The sequence below is a fragment of the Pelophylax lessonae genome (assembly GCF_965119305.1).
Source record: "Pelophylax lessonae genome assembly, chromosome: 3".
Lineage (NCBI taxonomy): Eukaryota > Metazoa > Chordata > Amphibia > Anura > Ranidae > Pelophylax > Pelophylax lessonae.
The window spans coordinates 84,843,285-84,869,402 of NC_138770.1; the positions used below are offsets into that span (position 1 = coordinate 84,843,285).

Sequence of the window (26,118 nt, forward strand, 5' to 3'; positions counted from 1 at the left end):
TTTGCACTTTTCTGCAGAATTTTAGCATTGGTGGGCTTCAGTAAATAGGTGGACCTTTGCTTACAAGGCTCCCTTGTCCAGGACCCGTCACTCCGTGCAAAAATACTGAATTGACAGTCTCACACGTCAAAGGTTTCAAACTCAATATTATAATCATTTAATGCCATGGCATCCTGCCATTCCACAGCCCCGGGTCCATTTAAATACTCCAAATACTTTAGTCTGTTGCGCTTGGCATTGGCTTCAGGTTTCTGTGCTTCCATATACTGCAATGACACAAGTCCTGCACTTTCAGTCCGCCAGTCGCCAGGAATGAACGTTGAGTCTTCTGTGATTTCCCGGTCCAGCAAGCTTAAAGGGGAATATTCGTCAGTGTTGCTCCGCCGTAAAAAATTGTGGAGAAGGCAACAAGCCATTACAACCAATTCAATTTTATGTGGCGATAGGTTGATGGTTGTGCGGAAGATCCTGAAGCGGTTTACAAGCAGACCAAAGGCATTTTCTGCCACACGTCTTGCTCTGGCCAAGCGGTAATTGAAGACCTTTCGTTCTTTCGTTAAAGCTTCCTGTGAATAAGGCCTTAGAATGTGGTCATGTAAGGTAAAGGCCTCGTCTGTTACGAACGCAAAATTAAGGCCCTCTTTTGTCTCATGATTTTCTGGCAATTTCAACTGGTTATCCTTCAACTTTTCATAAAAATGAGTTTGCTCGATGACTGAACCATCTGAGAACTTGCCATTTTTGCCGACATCGACCATTATGAACTCGCAGTTGGCATTGACGATGGCTATGATTATGATGCTGAAAAACCCTTTGTAATTGTAGTAGAGTGATCCACTGTGATGAGGAGGGTTGATACGAACATGCCTCCCATCTATCGCTCCACCACAATTTGGAAAGTTCCACATTTCTTCAAATTGGTTCGCAATTATTTGCCAGTCTTCAGAGTTGGTAGGAAACTAGAAAACAAAAAAAATTTCACAGTGTAACAATTTATTTCAGCAAACTCATTTACCACCATATACAGCATCATTTGTAAAGCATCCCTAAAAGTCCCACTTGGCAGAACCCCAAGACAGAGAGAAACTACTGCAATCAGTGGATGATAACTATTTGACCCAGAATAAATACCATGATAAACATGGAATGACTACAAACATGCCCAAAAAAGGCCCACGTTAACCAGAAAACCACTACATTATACTGCTACAGCCAGGTGAAAAACAATATTAAGCCAGCCACAGATGGATCGAAGTTTGGCCGGTTCAGCAGGAACTGGCTAACATTCAATCCATCTTTGGGCAGGTTGGTTGTACTGAAGTTAATCCATCAATCGACTTCAGTACAACCAGCCTATCGGCTTTAATTTGTTCGATCACTGCTGCCGCCTGTAATGATTCTGATGGCTGGGAAACCCACTACAGGCGGTCTCCAGGTTACAAACATCGGACTTACAAACTGAGGGGGACAACAGGAAGTGAGGAGAAATCTAGCCCCAGGAAGGGAAATTCACTCCTGTAAGAGTTCTCATGGGAAAAAGGTGTCTCCACTGAAGCTTTATCACCAATCCTTGTCAAAAATCCAATCCTCATAGTGACAGAAAGTGAAGTGAACAGGGGTATAGACAGCAAAACAAATGGTTCAGGGGTGTTAACCCTTCCCTATGCTATCCAAAAAACAATTATTTTTTTGGCTGGAGCTACAGTTAAAAAAAAATGTTCTGTTTTCCGACTTACAAACAAATTCGACTTAAGAACAAACCTGCAATCTCCTATCCTGTTTTTAACCCGGGGACCGCCTGTATAAGCGCACACACACACACACACACACACACACACACACACACTCCATTTTTCCTTTAATAGCTTGTTTACTGTGCACTTACACCAAACACACTGACCATGCCAATTTTCAGCTTTCAGCGCTGTTGCACTTTTGAATGACAATTGCACAGTCATGCAACACTGTACCCATAGGACTTGATTAATCACTTTACCACCAGAGGATTTTGCTGTCTTACGTCTGGGCCACTTTTTGCGATTCGGCACTGTGCGACTTTAACGGACAATTGCGCGGTCGTGCGACGCTGTACCCAAACTAAATTTACGTCCTTCCCCACAAATAGAGCTTTTTGGTGGTATTTGATCACCTGTGTGATTTTTACTTTTTGGGCTATAAACAAAAAAAAGAGTTTATTTTGAAAAAACAACAATATTTTTCACATTTTTTTATATGAAATTCACCCCCCCAAAAAATGTTAAAATCAATTTTTTTTTACATTTTTGGCCAATTTGTTTTCTGCTACCTATGTTTGGTAGAATCACAATAAGCGTATTTTGATTGGTTTGCGCAAAAGTTATTGCGTTTACTAACAAAAGGGAAAGATTTGTCATTTTTGGTGTTTTTTTTTTAATGCGTAATGGCGGCGATCTGCGATTTTTTTTGCGGGACTGCGACATTGCGGCGGACAGATCGGACCCTTGACTGACATTTTTGACACTTTCGGGGGTACCAGTGACATTACTGCAGTAATCAGTGCTATATATATATATATATATATATGCATTGTTACTGTAAAAATGACACTGGCAGGGAAGGGGTTAATTTTATTGGAGAGGGAGGGGTTAATGTATGCCTGGTGCTTACTAACGTGTGGGGGGGGGAGGTGACTGTGTGACACAAGGACAGATCGAGGGTTCAACTATGCTGAACCCTGCAATCTGACCATGCCTGTCACTTCAGAGATCCGCTGCTTGTGTTTACACAGGCGGGCGGATCTCCACACTCGATTCCCAGACGATCGGGGAAGAGCAGCGGCGATCACCACTGCTCCTCCCCTGGCCCGACTCCCGCTGTGACTGAATACAGCGGGAGCGAGCCTCCGGCGGCGCTCACGTGCCGCCGAGAAAGGGGAGTGTCTGACGACGTAGGTCTACGTCGTCAGACGATAACGAACCACTTTGCCGCAGTAGGCTCAATGTGAGCAGACGGCAAGTGGTTAAAAACCACGAAAAAAAGCTCAGTCTCAAAAAATAACCACTGGGTTTTTTATATTTTTGCTAGACAAAAATATATGGAACATTTTGGACAAAAAAAAAAAAAAAAAAAAACTAGTTTTTGTTGTAAAATTTTGTAAATAAGTCATTCTCTTTCACTGATGTGCTCTAATGAGGCGGCGTGGCACTGATGGACACCGATAGGCAGCACTGATAATCAGTGCTCTGATTATCTGTGTGCATGTCCCCTGTCAGGATTGTCAGTTACCGGATCTCCTCTCCTCATGCTGTGGCAGTGCGTGAGAAAAATACTGCTTATAACCGGCAATTTGGTTTTCACTGTGATCAGCTGGGACTGGACAGAGCTGATCAAGTGGTAAAGGGCTGCTGTGACTGGCCCTTTACCACTATCTGTGATTGGCTGTGTCCCACCCCAGGGGGCATGAAAGGGGAGTAGTTACTAGAGGACATCCACGGATGTCCTCCCAGAAAAGAGCTCTGCTGCAGCTGTCTTTTGGCTATAACATGGTAAGGAAGTGGTTTATTAGATACAGCTAAAATGTGTATAATATAAATAATTATATATATATATATATATATATATATATATATATATATATATATATATATATATATATATATATATATATATATATATATATATATATATATACACACACATACATACATAACACACACACACATATATACACACACATTCTATATCTATATCACACACACATGCACACACAGTCATTCATCTCAGTTTCATCTCCAGTATAAATATTCAGTGTCAGGATCTCCTTTTATCTTTTTGTATCTCTGCTCTAAGTAACATGGATTCAATTTCTCCTTTCTTCAATGTAAAGCCTCGTACACGCAACGAATTTCCGCCGACCGGTCGTCCGTCTTTTGTCCAGAGTGGTGTCTGTTGGTTGGAATGTGCTCTAGACTGCACACGAATTTTCCCGCACGACAAAATACTTCAGAAGTGATGTCATGTGTTGGATTGCAAGTGTTCTTTCATCTCTGAGCATGCCTAGTCTTGCTCATAAGACTTTTCCCCATCTAAATCTGTACCAAAGAGATGAAAATCGGACGTGTTTTGATGGGCGACAAAAATTATATAGCCTGCACACCAGGATTTTTTCGGCCGAAAAGTCGGAGTCGGTTGTCGGAAGCACCATACTAACAAGCCGAAAATCGGAAGATCGGTCGTCGGACGAAATTTCCCGGCCGAATTTCTTCTCGTGTGTACGGGGCTTTAGTATATGTTCAGTCTCTCAAGTACATACTATATGGGCAGAAGTTTGTGAACACTTGACCATCACATCTAGTTGGACTTCCCATTCCTAAACTATAGTAATAAATATGGAGTTGCCTGCCCCCCCTCTCATCTGGGAAGGATTTCCAGAAGATTTTGGAGTGTGTCTGTGGAAATTTGTGTTAATTCAGCCAAAAAGCATTCATGAGGTCAATGATTGATTTTGGATGAGAAGACTTGGCTCTCAATCAACATTTCAACTCATTCAAATGGTGTTCAGTAGGGTTGAGGTCTGGGTATAGTGGGGTTTAAGTCAGGGTACAGGACACTTAAGTTCCTCCACAACAAACTCATCGAACCATGTCTTTATGGATCCATAATTATGCACAGGGTTACAGTCATCTCGAGGAATAAAGTACCTTCCCCAAACTGTTACCACACGGTTTGAAGTGCGCATTTGACTAAAGTGTCTTTGTACGCACAAAGTATATCTAACCACAATCAATTTGGGTAATGACTGCCTGAGCAAACCGACACAAATCCGTGGCTGCAGCTGTCCGCACCATTGTCAACCTCTGACACAAGAATCAGTAGATTTTTGTGGCTGGGATTCGCAGCATGGGCTAATACCTGTGCAAATATACCTTTAGCCCCCCGTTCACATGGGGCCAATTTGACATGTCAAATCTCCTCCCAAATTGCAGCCTTTTACCAGCAATGGCACAGTCCGAATTGCTGCAATGCAGGCTTTGTGGCGCTGTACCGATTTCCAAAAGTAGTTCCTGCATTACTTTTGGTGACTTCGGGGGCGATTTCAATATACATCTGTGCAGTGAAGCTGCATAGATGTCTTCCAAATCGCCCTCAAACTCACAATGAAATGCAGGTTTGAAATTGTGCGAGTTCAGCTGAATTTCAAACCCACCTCCAATGTGAATGTACCCTTTAAAGCTGATCTCCAACATTTAATAAAGTTTAAATAGTATAGACCAAGCTGGTCTAAATAAACTATTTGCTTAAATAAGACAAGCAGTGGCTCTGAGCACTGTATGAAATGTATGTATCCTCAGCTACATACAGTATACAGCACTAGGTTGCGGCAGTGGGAAGGGAACTTCCTGTCCCACTCCCGGAACAAAATAGAGTCGCTGATCAGTCTTTCACAGGGAGCTTTGTATTTTATGAATGAATACAAAGCCTCCTCTGATTGGCTGAGTTGGAGAGGTAGGTGGATGACTTCACAAACTCCGTCTCAGCCAGTCGGGGGAGGCTTTGTATTCCTTCTTAGAAAACAAAGCTTCTTGTTAAAAGACTGAAACACAATTCTTCATAGTGAATTGTACAATGCTATAAAAAAACGATATCAAGTCCATTCAACACGTGAATTCAAAACGGTGTTCTTCTCCACCACCATAAATCTGTGATGCTGTTATTTGAATTAAATTATTTACCAGACCAAACTGACCTTTTTAACATAAGGTCAAAATTCACTTTTCTGTGAAAAAAACTCATGGCTTACTCCTCCACAGCCTATTCCATAAGGACGTTTGTGTAGCACCCTACAAGGTAAAGTATAGTGGGCCTTGTCTGCTTCTCAGCAGGGCCATGATTTTCAGCTGGGCTGTCATGTCTCCCAGGTGTGGCTGTTGAGATTGGGGAGTCTCCCCACTGTGCTCCATGAGGGTTCTCATTGGGCAGTGGAGGAAACCCAGCCAATGGCACACTCAGGCCTGTATCTACCCCAGAAAGGCAGATTCTGCCGCACAGCATTCTGGGAGTGGGTATAAGTTTAAGGGGAGCACATGACACAGCATCTTTGGCAGGAAGCAGAGTCCCAGGAGGGAGAGTGCGGCTGTCTCTCCTCCTGTCAGAGGAATCAGTGTACCAGGAGGCTTGCCTAGTGAGAGGGGACAGAAGGCTAAGCTGAGCTGCAGAGAGGATCCGGGGCAGAGGACCAGCGGAGCTGAGATGGGTACAGTTTCAGGAAAGCATTCCCAGTTTGTGAGTACTGCAAACTGCCCCTGTGGGTCTGCCTAGAGAGAGGGGACCACTCCGGTGAAGGTCAGAGGGATCCAGGAGCTAGATAGCCAGTGCAGGAGCAAGTGTAAAGGGGGGGGCAGTGTTGACCCTAAAGAGTAGCGGGGTTGCCTAGTGAGAGGACCCTGAAGTACAGAGGGGGCACCAGTGGTTGCGCCCTAAAGAGTCAAAGTGTACAGTGTGCAGTGTTTAGAGTTGCAGCAGCAGAAGCAGCATACAGAGGCTACCTCAGTCAGGAAGGACTGGAGGGAGCAGTATTCGTGACTTTTAAGCTAACCAGAGTGTCAGAAGTTCAAGTTCAGTAAGTATTTTTCAAGCGCCAGCAAGCGTTGGACATCCAGCCGGTGTCAAGACAGCACTGAAAGGCATTTTTTCTCCAAAGTGTCCCATTTGTACCTAGTTGAGCCAGAGGAGTATCCCACTCATTCCCTTCTCCCATCCCCAATATAAAAAAAACAAAAACAAACCAAAGATGCCGGACCAGTCTTTCACTCAAATCTCACACTTGGGTATTCAGCTTAAATGGGCTGAAGGGGTCTCCGGTAGGGCTGAACGATAGTCGATATGATATGGACTATCGTTCTGCGGGCGTGGGCGATATTCACATCGCCGAAGACACAATATTTAGCATTAGGCAAGGGGCATAGCCGGAAGACGTGCGGGACGGATGCAGCTTGTGAGAGCTCCGATACCGCCGTACAGAATCCTCAGCAATCCTCCTAAATCTCCCCTATTCAGGGAGAAAAAACAGCTTGGGGAGACCCATCGAGGCACCAGAGACTAATACTGCCCAATATTGCAGAGGAAAGACTCCGTTCTGAGGAGCGCAGAGTTGAGGCCTACACAGGCGCAGAAGTCGTGGCCTTGCCTAGATCGGAGAGCGATCGCGTGCTTGTGGTTGCCGGTAAGGCCTAATTACTCCGCACTCATTCGGGACTTGCCTCCATCCCCCGGGTGCCCCCAAAGCCATACACAGACCTCCTAATCTTAACAAAAAGGACTCCAGTGTACTCATATCCCTCAGCAAGCTGTGCCGACCGCCATCTTGGCTGCACAGGGGGACGCAGATCCACAGCAGACTGCAACTCTCTCACCTTGTTCAGCAATCCCCCCTTGCATAGAACTCTTAGCAGCTGCTCTACAGCATTAGGCAGGGAGAAGTTGGGACTCCGGGGGATTCTTCTACCTCCTACCACCACTGTGAGTCCCGACTCTGCCTAATCCACACTGTCAGTGTCTTCTGCATTCCACCCAGTTAAATATCGCAATATATATATATATATATATATATATATATATATATATATATATATATATATATATATATATATATATATATATATATATATATATATATATATAGTTGAAAAACGAATATCGCAATGTACTTTTTTTCCCCCCCAATATCGTGCAGCCCTAGTCTCCGGTAACCATGGCAGACCCACATCAGGCCCAATGCCTAGAAATCCAGCTACATTTATATCCAAATAAACTCCTCCACGCCACCTAAAGAACTTTGAGAGTTTAATCAGAGGTCTGTATTATATTATACTTCTCTGCTCCACCACAGACACCAAGGAAGAAAAACTAATATAGTATGTTTATTTTACCTTGTCATTTAAAACTACACATCAAAAATGCTCACATTTGAGTCCACAAACAAGGAGCCCTCTCTCAATTAACCTCTCCACTATTACCATTGGGCGGTGTTTGTTGGTTCCCCCAGGTGAGTCATTGTCCTTTTTTAAATCTTGGGTGACTGATGGAGACACTAGCTGTCTCAATTTTATGCAGAATGGGAGACTGCTGTACTGTTGAGGAACATTAGAGAGGAATAGGACAAGTTTCCAATGGATACCTGGAGATATCAGCAATTACAGCATTTTTGTACTGTTAATTTATGGGTTATTAGATTGGCGGAACCTCACCAATTTTGAATTTCTGTGGCATAAACAGCTTATGGATAGATGTTTGCCATCTACCTTTTAAATTGCTGAATATATACAACGTTACCACAGCCCTTATGCCTCGTACACACGCAACGATTGTTGGCCGACCGATCGGCCGTCTTTTGTCCAGTGTTGTTGTGTTGGTTGGAATGTGCTCTAGACTGCACACAAATTTTCTCGGCCAACAAAAACCAACTTCAGAAGTGATGTCATGTGCTAGTTAACTTTCCGTGTGTTTTTTCTTCTCTGAGCATGCCCAGTCTTTCTCATCTGATTTTTGTCTGCCGAAATCTGTACTGACTGACGGAAAATCGGCCGTTCTGTTGACGGCCAACAAAAATTTTATAGCATGCACACCAGATTTTGTTTCGGCCGAAAAGTCGGAGTCGGTTGTCGGAAGCATCATACTAACAAGCCGAAAATCGGCCGATCGGAAGTTGGACAAAAATTCACGGCCAACAATCGTTGCGTGTGTACGAGGCTTTAGATTTTTCGGGGAGTGGGAAACCGTGCTGGATCGCAATTTTACAAAAACAGTGAATGTCCCAAGATTAGGACATTTTGGGTTGAGCTCAGGAATTTAATATCTAAAACAGCCGCCGCCTCAATTTAGGATGGTCCTGTGCAATACCCCTTTCATTGCACTCAAAGTTTAATCAGGTCATATGAGTAGTCTCACACCTGTTGGATACAGCTAAAGGACTAATCATGGCCTTTTGGAAGAAGCCACAAGTGCCTACTATAGAACACTGGGTGAAAAAAAGTTAACAAAATTGAGGATAAGAAATGTATCTGTACTTATACTAATAAATTAGAAGAGCTTGGTTAACCACTTTACCGCTGAGTACCGTAGTACTACTGTGGCAAAGTGGCTCTTGTAGGTCTAACGACGTAGACCTACGTCGCCAGACTCCTCCCCCTGTAGGCGGCGCTCGCGCGCCACCTGAGGCGCGCTCCCGCTGTTTTCATTCACAGCGGGAGTCGGGCTCTGCCCCGATCGTCGGGGAATCCAGTTTGGAGATCCGCCCGTCTGTGTAAACAGAGCGGGCGGATCTCCTCAGTGACAGATCGGAGTGTTCAGCATAGCTGGACATCCGATCTGTCCCTGTCTCACACAGTCACCTCCCCCCCCACACGTCAGTAAGCACCAGGCATACATTAACCCCTCCCTCTCTAATAAAATTAACCCCTTCCCTGCCAGTGTCATTTTTACAGTAACCGTGCATATTTATAGCACTGATTACTGCAGTAATGTCACTGGTACCCCCAAAAGTGTCAAAAATGTCAGTCAAGGGTCCGATCTGTCCGCCGCAATGTCGCAGTCCCGCAAAAAAAAAAAAAAAAAAAAAAAAAAAAAAAAAAAAAAAACGCAGATCGCCGCCATTACTCGTTAAAAAAAAAAAAAAAAAAAAAACACCAAAAATGACATAAATCTTTCCCTTTGTTAGTAAACGCAATAACTTTTGCGCAAACCAATCAAAATATGCTTATTGCGATTTTTTTTACCAAACATGGGTAGCAGAAAACAAATTGGCCAAAAATTTAAAAAAAAATTGGTTTTTACCCCTTTTGGGGGGAATTTCATATAAAATGTTAAAAATATTGTTATTTTTTCAAAATAAACACTTTTTTTGTTTATAGCTCAAAAAGTAAAAATCGCACAGGTGATCAAACACCACCAAAAGAAAGCTCTGTTTGTGGGAAAAAAAGGACGTAAATTCCGTTTGAGTACGGCGTCGCATGACCGCGCAATTGTCAGTTAAAGTCGCACAGCGCCGAATCGCAAAAAGTGGCCCAGACGTAAAGACAGCAAAATGCTCTAGTGGTAAAGTGGTTAAAGGTGAACCATGGATCCATTATAGCACAGTGATTTGAATAAGAGTTTTATAGTCTCCTAGTTCATAAAGGGAGGCAATTTTTTTTGTATTTTGAACTTCGCTTATTGTGTATTTGGGAATCTCTACCTTGCAGTATATAAAAGGTTAATGAACCACACCCTCCCTTTTTCTTATGAATAGTCAAATGTCTTTGGGGTTTGTAGGAGGTTGTCTTTTTTGCCTCAATTGTGTAGCACCCTACAGGTAGGTGCTAAGTAAAAGTATAGTGGGCCTTGGCTGCCTAACCGCAGGGCCATGATTTCAGCTGGCTGTCATGTCTCCCAGGCGTGTCTGCTGAGAGGGGAGTCTCCCCACTGGCTCCATGAGAGGGTTCTCACTGGGCAGTGGAGGAAACCCAATCAGACACACTCAGGCCTGTATCTACCCCAGAAGGCAGATTCTTTTCGCAGAGGATTCTGGGAGTGGGTATAAGTTTTGAGGGAACGCATGACGCAGCGTCTTTGACGGGAAGCAGAGTCCCAGGAGGGAGAGTACGGCTGTCTCTCCTCCTGTCAGAAGGATCGGGTGTTCCGGGTAGCTGCCTGGGAATCCAGAGAGTGCTGAGTTGAGCTGCAGAGGGGATCCGGTGTGCCGAGGACCAGTGGAGCAAGAGGGGTCCAGTTCCAGGAAAGCCTGCCAAGGTTGCGAGTACTGTGAACTGACCCTAGGGGTCTGCCAAGTGTAGAGGGGACCACTCCAGAGAAGGTTTCAGGGATCCAGGAATCAGCTAGCTGTAAAGGGGGTGCCTTGTCAGAGGACCCTGAAGTGTAAAGGGGGCACCAGTGGTTGGGCCCTGAAGAGTCAGTGTGCTGTGTAAAGAGTTAAGAGTTGCAGCAGCACAAGCAGTGACAAGGAGCTACCTCAGCCAGTGAAGGGCTGGAGGGAGCTGTTCAGTGACCTTTGAGCTAAATTGAGTGTCAGGAGTTCTACAGTCCTGGATCTTCTGAGTTTAACAAAATAAAGTCAAGGTTCCAGCACTAATTCAGCCAAGCAGTATTTGCAAGTGTCAGGAAGTGCTGGTCGGCATTCAGCTGGCGTCAAGACAGTGCTAGTGGGCATTTTTGTACAAAGTTCCAGTTAAGCCTAGAAGAGCCAGAGGAGTATCCCACTCATTCTCTTCTCCCATCCCCAATATACAACAAACAAAACAAACCAAAGATGCCGGAATGGTCATTGTCTCAGTTCTTACACCTGGGCTCACAACTTAAATGTGTTGGGAGTGTTACCGATGCTAATGGCAGACCCACCTCAGGCCCAAGGCCTGGAAACATTGCTACAATTGTAAAAAATGTTTCAATACAAATAAAACATTACAAAAAATGCTCACAATAAAAAGTGCCCAACCTGGCACACGAATAGCCCACTTTGTGAAAAAAAAAAACAACAAACAATAAGAGCAAGGAAATGCCGCCACTGAGCTCACTACTGGGGATCAACCGATTATCGGTGGTGCTGATATTCACTTTTTTGAGTATCGGTATTGGCCACAAACTTGCCAATATGACCGATATTTGTTCAAGTGGTTGTACCAGAGTGATACCTACTAGGCATCACCCCAGTATTGTTTAGAGTCAACGGTCGGCTTTCTTGTAATGACAACCGATGAAGCCGCTTGATTGTCATTACAAGGAGTGGGAGGGGACATCCCCCCTCCCGTGACTCGCCCAGGTCTCCCGTCCAACTGGGCGTTCAGAGCGACCAGCCAGCACGTCCGCCGGCTGACCGAAGAGCTGGACAAAGCCGCATTCACATTCTCCAATGTAAAAACCCGTAGGCGATGTCGTGACATCACTTTTGGGTATTGGAGCCTTAAAGGTACCAGATACTTGGCGTTTTAAAAGCTTTTAAGTGCAGAGTAGGGGCTTGGGGTCTGCATAATGAGTACCGGTCACTGCATATTACTGTCACAAGGGATGTTTACATTCCTTGTGGACAGCAATAAAAGGTTTTTTTATTTTTTTTTTAAGGACAGTGTAAAAATAAAAACTTTAAAACGTGGAGAATATCAGCTATCGGCCTGAAGGGTGGCCAGAAAAATCAGTATTGGTCCTGAAAAAAATTATATTAGTCGATCCCTACTCACTACCCTGGAGCCGCCGTGCATTCCAATTACTAAACCGGAAGTGACGTCTTTTGTGACCGGAAGTTCTTATGGTGGAGTGGAGGAGTTTATTTGGATACAAACATCAGATTATGGAATTAGTGGAGAAATAAGCCGTGGAGGGTTTTTTTTTTTCCCCCACAGAAAACAGCGCATGTTGACCACCTTTTGTAAAAAAAAAAAAAAAAGTCACTTTTTATAGAAAAACATTGCATTTTACTATGTGGGTGGATGTCCGTGTGAGGCCTGGCTAAGAGCGATAGGAGTTTCAACCCATTGCAGTCACTGTTTAGGCGATTGTAAGACTGCATTTACACTTAAGCGGCACGACTCCTGCACGACTTCGGGGGCGACCTGTGAAGTCCCGTGCACCGCGACTTCGGCGCGACTTCCACGGACTTCACATAATTGAAGTCAATGCAAGTCGCTTCAGGTCGCCCCAAAGTAGCACAGGACCCTTTTTCTAAGTCGGAGCGACTTGTGTCGCTCCTATTAGAACGGGTCCTGTAACAGTGCATGGACCGCGACTTGTCAGGCTGACAAGTCGCGGTAGTGTGAATGGAGCCTAAAGGTAAATTTAAATTTAAAAAAAAATAAAAAAATTACAAACATCTCTGTACTTACCTGCTCTGTGCAATAGAACTGCACAGAGAGGCCCCAAACCACATCTCTGGTCCCCCGCTGGCACTCCTAGCCCCTCTTATCTGTCCATTTCCCCCATTGGAAGCGGTTTCCCATGGGGGCACTAGTGCGAGTTTGCTCCAGAGCCCCACGAATGCATCCATTGACACAGACAGTGGGATTCAGCCCCGCCCCCCCTCATGACTGGCTTTGATTGACAGCAGTGGAAGCCTATGGATCCCAGTGCCCCAGCAAAGCCAGTGAGACTTGGAAGTGAAGGGATAGAAGAGCTGCATACGAGCACAGTGCTGGATCAAATGAGGGCTCAGCTAACTTAACCACTTAAGCCCCGGAGGATTTGGCTGCTAAAGGACCAGGGGTTTTTTTGCGATTTTTTACTGCGTGACTTTAACGGACAATTGCGCGGTCGTGCGACGCTGTACCTAAACGAATTTGACGTCCTTTTTTTCCCACAAACAGAGCTTTCTTTTGCTGGTATTTGATCACCTGTGCGATTTTTTGATCACGCGCTATAAACAAAAAAAGAGCGTAAATTTTGCAAAAATAACAATATTTTTCACATTTTTTTATATGAAATTCCCCAAAAAAAAAAAAAAAAAAGTAAAAATCAAAATTTTTTAACATTTTTCGGCCAATTTGTTTTACGCTACCTATGTTTGGTAAAAAAAAAAAAAAAAACGCAAAAAGCGTATTTTGATTGGTTTGCGCAAAAGTTATCGCGTTTACTAACAAAGGGAAAGATTTTTGTCATTTTTGGTGTTTTTTTTTTTTTTTAACGCGTAATGGCGGCGATCTGCGATTTTTTTTTTCGGTACTGCGACATTGCGGCGGACAGATCGGACCCTTGACTGACATTTTTGACACTTTTGGGGGTACCAGTGACATTACTGCAGTAATCAGTGCTATACATATGCACTGTTACTGCAAAAATGACACTGGCAGGGAAGGGGTTAACTTTATTGGACAGGGAGGGGTTAAGTGTGTCCTAGGGGCATGATTCTAACTGTGCAGGGACATTCCTATTGGTGTAAAAGCAAAGATCAACCGTTCTACATAGTAGAACGGAAGGATCTTCACTTTTACACAGGGAGAACTGACAGGCAGCTTGTTTACACAAGCCGCTCTGTCTTTCTCCCTTCACAGGAGCGATCGCAGTGTGACTGGCGGACATCGAGTCCGCCGGTCACACGCACTGACTTGTCTGTGAACGAGCCGCGGCGCGCGCCCGCCCGCGATAGGCTCGCAAGTCAGTGACAGGCGAGTGACGTACCGATACGTCACTCTGCCTGGCCGGGGCTGACCGCCGCAGTATATAGTCGTGCGGCGGTCGGCAACCGGTTAAGATGGCGGCTGGGGGGGGGGGGGGGGTGGAATGCCAATGCCTAAACATATTTTACCTTAATGCAAGGAATGCAGTGCCGAACCAGCCAGGGTGTACAAATTGCGTGCCACAGCCTCCGCCTTCCTGTCAGCCGGGTCCTTAAAGGCCGGGGACTGTTCAGCTGGAATCATGGTTGCCTTGTTTAATCTGGAAACTGGAGGGTCCGCCACCGGTGGAAATGTCCACTTCTTAACCTCTTGCCGACCGCCACAAGTACATATACTGTGGCGGTCAGCCCCGTACAGGCAAAGTGACATACCGGTAGGGGGCGAGAGCGAGCCGCCGCTCGCTCACTCACTCTGATCCCCGCACGTGTGACCGGCGGACCCGATGTCCATCGGTCACTCGCGATCGTCAGTTACAGAGGGAGAAAGGCAGGCGGCTAGTGTAAACAAAGCCGTCTGTCACTCTCCCTTGTGTAACAGCAGAGATCATACGGTCCTGCTATGTAGGACCGTAGATCTCTACTATTACATGAAAAGCCACATCCTTGCACAGTTCCTAGGGACACACTTAACCCCTCCTTCTCCAATAAAGTTAACCCCTTCCCTGCCAGTGTCATTTTTACAGTAACAGTGCATATGTATAGCACTAATTACTGTAGTAATGTCACTGGTACCCCCAAAAGTGTCAGAAAATGTCAGTCAAGGGTCCGATCTGTCCGCCGCAATGTCATAGTCCCACAAAGAAAAAAAAAAAAAAAAAACACACAACAAAAATGACATCTTTCACTTAGTTAGTAAACGCAATAACTTTTGCGCAAACCAATCAAAACATGCTTTTTGCAATTTTTTTTACCAAACATATGTAGCAGAAAACAAATTGGCCTAAAATGTTAAAAAAAATTAGATTTTTAAATTTTTTTGGGGGAATTTCACATAAAAAAAAAAAATGTGAAAAATATTGTTATTTTTGAAAATTGTCGCTCTTTTTTTGTTTATAGCGCATGATCAAAAAAAAAAAAAAAAATGGCACAGGTGATCAAATACCACCAAAAGAAAGCTCTGTTTGTGGGGGAAAAAAAAAGGACGTCAATTTAATTTGGGTACAGTGTTGCACGACCGCGCAATTGTTCGTTAAAGTCACGCAGTGCCGAATCGCAAAATACCCCCTGGTCAGGAAGGGGGATAAAATCTCCTGGGGCTTAAGTGGTTAAGAACGGAGACCTCAGAGGTATCACCTAGCAACTTTCTTAGGGACCCCAATGGGACGCTTTGGTCATCCCCACTCTTTACAGACAATTTGGTCAAAATAGGAGGGGAAAAGGAACTCCTTTGCCACTCTGGATGGGTTGTGAGTGCCAAAAGGAACCTAAGCCTCCCTCGCAGCTGTGTCCTCCAACTTTGTCTCAAGCACAGATAACAATTCATGCGTTCACCAGTGCCTGAGGATTCAGGGCGCGTTATCGCAGACCCAGTAGGCTCACTCACGTCTGCGGCGGTCAAATCAGATTCTGCATCTGGGGAGACAGATGAAGGGAAAAGCAAGGGGGAGGGGCACTTAATGCCAGCCTGTCGCCCAAAAGCCACCTCCACCCAGGACACAAGGGACTCTAGGACCACCATCAGTGCATCGATGGATGGGACCCAGAGGGCCCGCAGCCCAAGAGAGGGGATCAGGTGGGGATATGTGCTCCAAAGATTCCATAAGTCACCAGGGGGACCCCACAAAGTGTAAAACACTGCTAAGGGACAACCCCCACTGCACTGGCAGCACCACCCTGGTTGCCAGTCACAGAGCACCAATTGATCCTCAGCAGAGAGGGAGAGGACCCCACCAGACTCGCCACCCCACAGAAACCAGGCACCGAAGCCACCAGGAGAATCTGCACTGCATGAGCAGCAATCAGGAAATGAAAGGACCCAGTAGTCAGCACCAGGGGATGAGGAGGGGCTCCCACCGCTAAAATCACCGCCCAGAGGGTTCCACTATCATTGCCGCCACTATTTTCAATGACAAACCACAACAAAATGGCCGTCGCACTACACAAACATGGCCGTCACGCATTGAGCACACAGGCTACAAGAAAATGGCGGCCCTGCATGGCATCACAAGGAGGGATCCCTAGGCCTCAAGGACAGACCCAGGCAGGATGGGGGGCCCTGGCAGGAGCCCCCACCAGGTACAACCCTTCCACACAGCTGATCGTCCGGCCGCTAATGGCTAACCCCCCGGCACCAGCATAGCGGAATGCCCCCATCCCTGGAGGCAGACCAGACCACCCACACAGCCTCAGCATAAGTGTAGGGGGGTATGGGATGGAGGGGACAGATGAAGGGGGTTGTCTGATGGGAATGAGGGGAACCCTCCAAGGGGGAAGAGGGGGGAAAGCTACTCACCATACCAGGAACCAGGCGGGCACTGCTCCAGACAGAATCTAAAATGGGGGGCTGTCAGCCAGGAGGAACACTGCGACTTGAACCGAGACCCTGAGACCTCACAAGGCGTTTAACTAGCACGCTAGCCCTCGTCCGGTGGGGCTATGTCACGGCCAACTCAGCATGGAGGCTGAGGTCTGTGCATGCTCGCTGGCCAGACTGGGGTGACCACTGGATATAGATTATCCAGCCGATCACCCAGTCCGGCAGTTGATTGTAGATCTCACAGGAAAAAAAAAAAAAAAAAAAAAAAAAGAGAAAAAAAATATTCAATCTAAAAGAAAAAATTGCCAGGACCAGAGATCCCAGCAAGGAACTAGGCCCTTACTCCTGACTAGGCAGGAAAAAAACAGTACCTATAGCAGAGAGAGGGAATATACCCCCTGGGACTGCCCACAGGCGAAGCCAGCCAAGCATTCTACTCCTGTAGGGGGCAGTATAACCCAATGGATAAAAAGAACAGGAGCCGTGTCTGTCAATGAATGAAAGAGAAATAGGACGCCCATTGGTTTGGATTTTGCAGACAAGATCGGATCATAAAGCGGCTGTCAGCAGACATGTTGCTGCCGACATCCACTGATCCATAGGGGTGAATGGAGGGTCAGATCAGGTCCACCTGAAAAACTGACAGGCGGACCTGATCGGACAGCCCGTGTGAAAGGGGCCCTACACTAGTTTATGGAATGTTGCGTTTCCTTTTCTCCCCCCAGTGACCATGGACACCTGGAGCATGTGAACATGAATAGCATTGACCACGGGCTGCATAAATCTAAGGCTTCTCACACTGTTCATCCACATCGTCATCTGTCATATGAGACTAGGTAAAGTGGTAGTATACTCAGCCACCTTGCATGTAAATAAACATCAGGGCAATAAGTGAAGTCCCAACAACATACAGGACCTCACAAGAGTGGGTACATCCCTCACATGCTTGGAAGGCCTCCATGTTATTTTTTGGCCTCATGCAGGCTGGATGTTTTGAAGCTGTAAATGGCATAGTGTGTTTTGAGGACCGGCGTTACAGCTGTAAAAATGTCTGACACTGCTAAATGTTGCTTAACGTTGCTTATACAGTGTTAAGCCACATCATATGTTTTTTTTTATTTAATTTTTTATGTGAAAATCAATGGTTCCCTATGGGAGCCCATTGATTTGAATAGTAGCTGCATCCAAGTTAGATCATGGTGATCTGATTTGTGGTGTGAATTACGCTCTGAGAATCTTGATGGGGACTCCACGCCAAAATAAAAAAAAAGGCGTGGGGTTTTTCTCATAAGGGTCCGGTATGGATTTTGAGGGGATCCCCATGCAAAAAAATGGCATGGGGTCCCCCCGAAAATCCATACCAGACCCTTATCCGAGCATGCAGCCCGGTGTTCCGTGAGAATTACCTACCCCGTGAGAAAAACCTACCCTCGTCACTTCCTGCCAGGTACAGCTGAGCAGCGCAGCAGTGCGCATGCTCACAGCCCCAGCTACGTAATGGAGCAGCTGAGGAGCTGACTAGTGCGCATGCGCACTAGTATGAAATGATCACGGTGTTCCGTTAAAAAACCTACCCACGCGGCGGTTACATTAAAACAGCTGTGCTGCAATACGAGTCATCTCCGCTCCTGTCCCTGTCACTTCCCTGTTCTTGGCTAGTAAATATAAAAGCGGCTCTAGGCTCCGTGATTTATCTTTTCATACACCCGCCGCCGCTTTTATATTTACTAGCCCAGATCAGGGAAGTGACAGGGGTAGGAGCGGAGATGACTCATATTGCAGCACAGCTGTTTTAATGTAACCGCTGCGTTACACACACTGCCGTGCACCGGAAGTGACGAGGGTAGGTTTTTCCCACGGGGTAGGTAATTCTCAAGGAACACCGGCATGTCAGGAAAAAAAGAGGGGACAAGCGAGCAGCCCCACCCCCTCCTAGACCATACCAGGCCACAATGCCCTCAAAATGGGGAGGTGGGTGCTTTGGGACAGGGGGGCTCTGCACCCCCCCCCCCAACCCAAAGCAACTTGTTTTCCAATGGGGGACACTAGTTCTGGTGCTCTGGGGGGCTCCAAGAGATTCTGATAGCATTCAGGCATTTTTTTCCATTTCCTGCTTTGGCTATGGACAAGAAGTGAAGGTAAATCTCCCCAATGGGACACAGAAAATAAAATAAAAAACTGACAGGGGTTGTAACCCTTCCTTACATCGCTGGATTGAGATCAGGCTTAGGTACGTATTGGGGGGGTTACCTTCATGCAAAGAAGGTATCTAAACAAGGCAGATCTCCACTCTGATGGGGTGGAGGGGGGATGAGATGGATTTTGTGTTCTTTGCAGGGAACGAAATCCATCTTTTCCCTTAGTAAAAGCACCCAATACAGTACACAAACACAGGCTAGGCACACAGTTAAAGTAATACTAAAAAGTCTCAATATTTTTTCATTTAACCACTTCTGGACCGGAAGATTTTCCCCCTTAACCACTTAAGCCCCGGAGGATTTGGCTGCTAAAGGACCAGGGGTTTTTTTGCGATTTTTTACTGCGTGACTTTAACGGACAATTGCGCGGTCGTGCGACGCTGTACCTAAACGAATTTGACGTCCTTTTTTTTCCACAAACAGAGCTTTCTTTTGGTGGTATTTGATCACCTATGCGATTTTTTGATCACGCGCTATAAACAAAAAAAGAGCGTAAATTTTGCAAAAATAACAATATTTTTCACATTTTTTTATATGAAATTCCCCCAAAAAAAAAGTAAAAATCAAAATTTTTTAACATTTTTCGGCCAATTTGTTTTATGCTACCTATGTTTGGTAAAAAAAAAAAAAAAAAAAAAAAAAAAAAAAAAAAAAAAAAAAAAAAAAAAAATCGCAAAAAGCGTATTTTGATTGGTTTGCAGAAAAGTTATTGCGTTTACTAACAAAGGGAAAGATTTTTGTCATTTTTGGTGTTTTTTTTTTTTAACGCGTAATGGCTGCGATCTGCGATTTTTTTTTCGGTACTGCGACATTGCGGCGGACAGATCGGACCCTTGACTGACATTTTTGACACTTTTGGGGGTACCAGTGACATTACTGCAGTAATCAGTGCTATACATATGCACTGTTACTGCAAAAATGACACTGGCAGGGAAGGGGTTAACTTTATTGGACAGGGAGGGGTTAAGTGTGTCCTAGGGGCGTGATTCTAACTGTGTAGGGACATTCCTATTGGTGTAAAAGCAAAGATCAACCGTTCTACATAGTAGAACGGACAGATCTTCACGTTTACACAGGGAGAACTGACAGGCAGCTTGTTTACACAAGCTGCTCTGTCTTTCTCACTTCACACGAGCGATCCAGTGTGACTGCCGGACATCGAGTCCGCCGGTCACACGCACTGACTTGTCTGTGAACGAGCCGCGGCGGGCGCGCGCCCGCCCGCTATAGGCTCGCAAGTCAGTGACAGGTGAGTGACGTACCGATACGTCACTCTGCCTGGCCGGGGCTGACCGCCGCAGTATATAGTCGTGCGGCGGTCGGCAACCGGTTAATGACCAGGCCATATTTAGCGATTTGGCATTGCGTTACTTTAACTGAAAATTGCGCGGTCGTGCAACACTGTACCTAAATAAAATTGATGTCCTTTTTTCCCCCACAAATAGAGCTTTCGGCGGTATTTGATCACCTGTGAGATTTTTATTTTTTGCACTATAAACAAAAAAAGGAGCTACCCAGACTCGCCTTCTTTGTCAAGCAACAAGTGCATAGGGAAAGAGGAATCTGTACATTGCTGGCAGGAGAAAAAAGGTGCCAGCGCGCTCCTGAAACCCTCCACACTGCACGGAGCACGCTCCTGAAACCCTCCACACTGCACGGAGCACGCTCCTGAAACCCTCCACACTGCACGGAGCACGCTCCTGAAACCCTCCACACTGCACGGAGCACGCTCCTGAAACCCTCCACACAGCACTCTCCTGAAACCCTCCACACAGCACTCTCCTGAAACCCTCCACACAGCACGGAGCGCGCTCCTGAAACCCTCCACACTGCACCGAGCGCGCTCCTGAAACCCTCCACACTGCACCGAGCGCGCTCCTGAAACCCTCCACACTGCACCGAGCGCGCTCCTGAAACCCTCCACACAGCACTCTCCTGAAACTCTCCACACAGCACCGAGCGCGCTTCTGAAACCCTCCACACTGCACCGAGCGCGCTCCTGAAACCCTCCACACTGCACCGAGCGCGCTCCTGAAACCCTCCACACTGCACCGAGCACGCTCCTGAAACCCTCCACACTGCACCGAGCGCGCTCCTGAAACCCTCCACACTGCACCGAGCACGCTCCTGAAGCCCTCCACACTGCACTGAGCGCGCTCCTGAAACCCTCCTCACTTTGTGTAACGCACACTTTCATAGTTTATGCAAAACCATTTGTAATGGAAGCCCTTTTTTTAAATGAGTGCTGAGGATTGTATGTATCCCTATTACTCTGTTTGTGGAACAGCAATCAAAAATAAATTTAATTTGGATACAGCATTGCATTACCGCACAATTGTCAGTTTAAAAAAAAAAAACAATAGTGCCATATAAGGGGGGGAATCTTTCGGAGGTCAAGTGGTTAAAGGCTGCAATGTAAAAGAAAATAAAAAAGCAATTTTTTTACCTGCCAAAAGATGTGCATCGATTTTTTATTAAAAGGTGAACTTAGCCTTCGGCCCCTTTCACACTTGTGCGACTTTTCCGCGACTTGGGACTTCAAAGTCGCATGACAGCACCATTGACTCCCACTGCTGTCAAAGTCAGTCAGCCAATCGGGAGAGAGAGGGGGCATGGCCACAGCTCCATGTCTGAATTGACACTGGGAGCTGTGACTCGGGTCCCCCATAGCAAGCTGCTTGCTGTGGGGGGCACTCAACAGGAGGGAGGGGCCAGGAGCACTGAAGAGGGACCCGAGAAGAGGAGGATCGGGGCCGCTCTGTGTAAAACTAAGGCCCCCTTTTTCTCAGCGGGGGATCGATCCGCCGATCCCCCGCTGAGCAGGCGAATGGCAGCTGTGTCTCCACTCTGTGTGCGGAGATGGAGCTGTCAAAATAGGGTTTGCATCTGTCCAGATTTGGCAGATCGGATGTCAGCGGACATGTCTCAGCTGACATCCGATGTCCCATAGAGCTGCATGGGGCATCCGTTGAGATCCGCAAAAAAAAAAAAAAAGAAGAAGAAGAAGGACAGGCGGATCTGAACGGTCCACCTGTGTGAAAGGGGCCTAACTGCATGTTTGTTATAAAAAAAAAAAAAAAACACACGAGACTTCACAATCACTTTAATGCAAAGAATGCATTAAGATCAAAAAACCTGACTTCACAACCCCTTTAACCACTTAAGCCCCGGAAGATTTCACCCCCTTCCTGACCAGGCCCTATTTTGCGATTCAGCACTGAGTTACTTTAATGGACAATTGCGCAGTTGTGCAACGCTGTACCCAAATAAAATTGATGTCCTTTTTATCCCACAAATAGAGTTTTCTTTTGGTGGTATTTGATCACCTCTGCGATTTTTTTTTTTTTTTTTTTTTGCTTTATAAACAAAATAGAGCAACAATTAAAAAAAAAAAAAAAAAAGAAAAAAAAAAAACCACAACAACAATATTTTTCACATTCTGCTATATGACATTCTCAAAAAAAGAAAAGTAAAAAATAAAATATTTTAACATTTTAGGCCATTTTGTTTTCTGCTACATATTTTTGGTAAAAAACAAATTCGCAATAAGTGTATTTTGATTGGTTTGCGCAAAAGTTATCGCATCTACTTACGGGAATTTTTATTGTGTTTTTTTTTTTTTTTTTTTTTTACTAGTAATGGCAGCAATCCACGATTTTTTGCAGAACTGCGACATTGCAGCGGACAGATCGGACCCCTAACTGACATTTAACACTTTTGGGGGGGACCAGTGACATAACTACAGTAATCAGTGCTAAAAATATGCACTGTTACTGTAATAATGACATTGGCAGGGAAGGTGTTAACCCCGTGGGTGATCAATAGGGCTGGGGAATATAATCGAAAGATCGATGCATCGCGATTCGACCCTTCGCGATTCTGCATCGATGCGGGCTGCCGGCATAATCGATTATACGAAATGACGTCATCAGCCGCGGCCACGCCCTATCGCGCAAGGGAAAAAAAAAAAAAAAAATCACAAGATCGCAGGATCGGCAGCTGATTGGTGGGTTAGTGGCGGGAGCTTAATAAAAAGGCTCCGCCCCTCCCCTTCCGCCTCTTTGACCCGGGCCGAGGCGCAGCAAGACATCCCCCGCGTGTATCGGCGTCCCACCTGCGGCCTAGAAGCCAGCCAGCCAAGCCAGAAGCCGCCAGTCCAGTGAGTCCACACACAGGAGCGAGGAACCCCAAGTGCGTCCCCATCGCAGCCAGCCAGCGCCGCCAGCCTCACCTCACCGTAGCCGACAGGCCCTGGAGGCCCAGCCGCCACGCCACTGCGAGTGACGCCAGCCGCCCGCCACAGAGCCCAGAGAGCAGCACAGCACCTGTCCTCCTCTGCAATGCAGTGCACAACAAGCCACACAGTCACACAGCAGGTATGTCCGAACAAATAATTGTGTAATCATTCATGGGGGTCTCTCGTCTGTATCTCTGGGGGATGTCTGTGATGGGGGGGGGCCTGGGACAGGGGACGGTCGGTCGGGGCCCGGGAGTACTGTTCTGCTGTGGCAGTCTGGCAGCCAGGGAGGTCAGTCAGTGTCAGTCAGCTATGGGGGTCTGGGCAAGGGGGGGACTCACTCAGTGTTTGTCAGTGCTGTGGGGGATTGGGGAAGGTGTGGGGGACATCCAGGTCTCTGTCAGTGTGGGGGTCTGGGCAAGGGGGGGGACTCACTCTCAGTGTTTGTCAGTGCTGTGGGGGATTGGGGAAGGTGTGGGACATCCACCCAGGTCTCTGTCAGTGTGTCAGGCTGCAGTCAGCTCAGCTGTGGGGGGTCCCTGTCAGTGTCACTGTCACAGGCAGCTGTGGGGTAAGGGGGGGCCCCGGGGGTTTTGGCTCAGTGCATGCAAGGAAGGGAGTCTGACAGACAGACAGTCATATTTTATGAAAGATGTTGCTTGCCTTAAAGTACAACTATAGGCCAAACTTTATCCAAAATCCAAAAAGTTTGGCCTTTAGTTGTACTTTAAATGGTGATAGGCCTGGCTTATATTAATATTTTCTTTTATGAAGCAGTAAACTGCACTACTACAGTTTTTTACTAATTTTACTGTTACTTCTAGTAAAATACTAGTGTTGTTGTCTGTCTCTGCTATGCTGTTTGCATTTTCAGACCTTCCTATATGTTTGCAGTGCAAGTGCACTAAAGTATGCAGGGCTTGCAGGCCATGACAGGGTCCAGGAAAGTGTCCTTTGAAGCAAATGAAAATAAAAAGGATTCTTTTATTTGTGACTGCTTGATTGTTTGTTTTTTTTGATAAAGTTTTGAAAACCATTGGGCAGTGGGCTGGGCATGGGCATTGGGCAGTAATCGTGATGCATCGCGGAATCAAATCGTATCGAATCGCGACCCTAATAATCGTAATCGCATTGAATCGTGAGGTAAGTGAAGATGCACAGCCCTAGTGATCAAGGGGTTAAATGTGAGCCTAGGGGATTGATTCTAACTGTGGGGGGGGCGTGGCTTCTGAAATGACCATAAAGACATGTGAGCCTATATAGAAGGATCACATGGGCTCTGATCATTCCAGGGAGAAGAACGGTTAGCTGTGTTTACATAGCTGACCATTTTCTCTCAGTGGGGAACGATCTCGGGTGTCAGGCAGCAATCGGAGCCACCTGCATCAGCTTCCCGGCTGAGGAGCGGGGTTGCAGCAGTGGCGCGTGCCCCCTAGCCTCCCGAGAGCGAGCACCGTACATGTACGGCGATTTGCCTGGGAGGGGCTGCCTGCCGCAGTACATCTGCGGCGGGTGGTCGTAAAATGGTTAAAGTGGTTGTATACCCAGCCGACATGTTCCCCTGGAGCTTCTTCCGGGGTTCATGGGCTTTGGCGCTGTGAGTGGCCAGAGCCACGACAACGTCACTCCCGCATGCATGCCCTCTGTTCCAGCAGGAAGCTCCGGCACGATATGCCGGACCTTCAGAGCACACGTGCCACTGACGTCAATGGCTGCATGCACAGTGTACATTTAGGAGATATTCATTTCACCTACAGGTAAGCCTTATTCTAGTATTACTCATTTTTTCTACCTATAGGTAAAAATAAAGCGGGGTATACAACCGCTTTAATTTTTGTTGCAGCAGCAAAGCACCATGACTGCAGCCCTGAACATCTGCATTCCCTAGTGGGGATGAGCTCGGGCGTGTTTGTACGTGCCCGATCCCGCCAGGAAGTCGACACTGCGCTCAACTAATCCCAGGCAGAGACATTTTCCAATCTTTGCAGCTGCAGATCGGGAAATGTCTCGATTAGCTGAGTGCAGTGTCGGCTTCCGGCTTCCTGGCCGGATCGAGCACGTACAAACTCGAACACATCCCTGTTCCCTAGTTAGGGTCCATGTACACTGCAACTTGTAAATGGCCGTTTAGGAGCAGTTGGGCGTTTTTTTTTTTTCCAGAAGCCCCTGAACCCTCCTCTATGTTATCTTATCTGTCCATGTACACAGGGTCGTTTGCAGTCATTTACAGGCAGTTGAGTTCAGTGGCGTTTTTTTGGAAAGCAATTATTTGCGTTCGAACGTGTGTTTCCCGGCGTTTCAAACACAAAAGCCATTTTCCATTTTAAAGAGGAATGATTTTTTGACCTCTAGAAACGATTCTGAATGCAAACGCCCGCAAAACGCAGGTGCAAACGCGACACAACGGACATATTAAACGTCCTTAAATTCCAAGCATTCCAGGGACTTTTTAAAATGTCCCCTGTACATGAAGCCTTAGAGTGGTTAGTAAAACCATGGCTCCACCGCCTGCTTTTACCCACCCCCGACACGTGTGAATGTGCCCTAAAATAGATGCAAAGACCACTTACCCTAAAGTATTTTCCCTTCAGCACCTGGATTATGGCATGGCACGTTTCTGGAATTAAGACGCCCAGCGCCTGCGGAGAAATAGCCGTGGAGAATTTGAGGTCCTCCAGCGACCTGCCGGTGGCCAGGAAACGCAGAGTCGCCACCAGCCTCTGCTCGGCCGAGATGGACTTCCTCATGCAGGTGTCCTGTTTCTGGATGAGCGGGGTGACTTTACGCAGCAGGTAATTGAAGTTGTCGTCGGACATCTTCAGCAGGTTCCTGAAGTCGTCGGGATCGTTCTCTCGGATCTCCGGCAGGATGGACGTCTGGGGCATGGAGTCTCGGGTGGCCAGGTAGTCCTTGGTCCAGAAGGCCCTGTGCCTTTTGTGCTTCTTCAGCTTCTTGTAGCAGTTCACCATGGCTATAGCCAGGGCTGCCCGGGCTTTTCTTCTGGCTACAAAACTCATGCTGGCTTCTCCTTGCAAACACTGAATGGAAGCAGCCAGGCTGTACTAGAGCTGAG

At 46.5% G+C, this 26,118-nt stretch overlaps 1 protein-coding gene across 1 annotated transcript; it reads right to left on the minus strand.

The window, feature by feature from the left end:
• On the minus strand, window positions 1-26,118 carry LOC309551700 (uncharacterized protein). Its single transcript, XM_082252385.1, has 2 exons — window positions 25,616-26,118; window positions 1-959 (listed from the first exon to the last, which is right to left on the minus strand). The coding sequence occupies exons 1-2, from the start codon at window positions 26,060-26,062 to the stop codon at window positions 120-122; spliced, it is 1,287 nt and encodes a 428-aa protein (XP_082108511.1). The 5' UTR covers window positions 26,063-26,118; the 3' UTR covers window positions 1-119.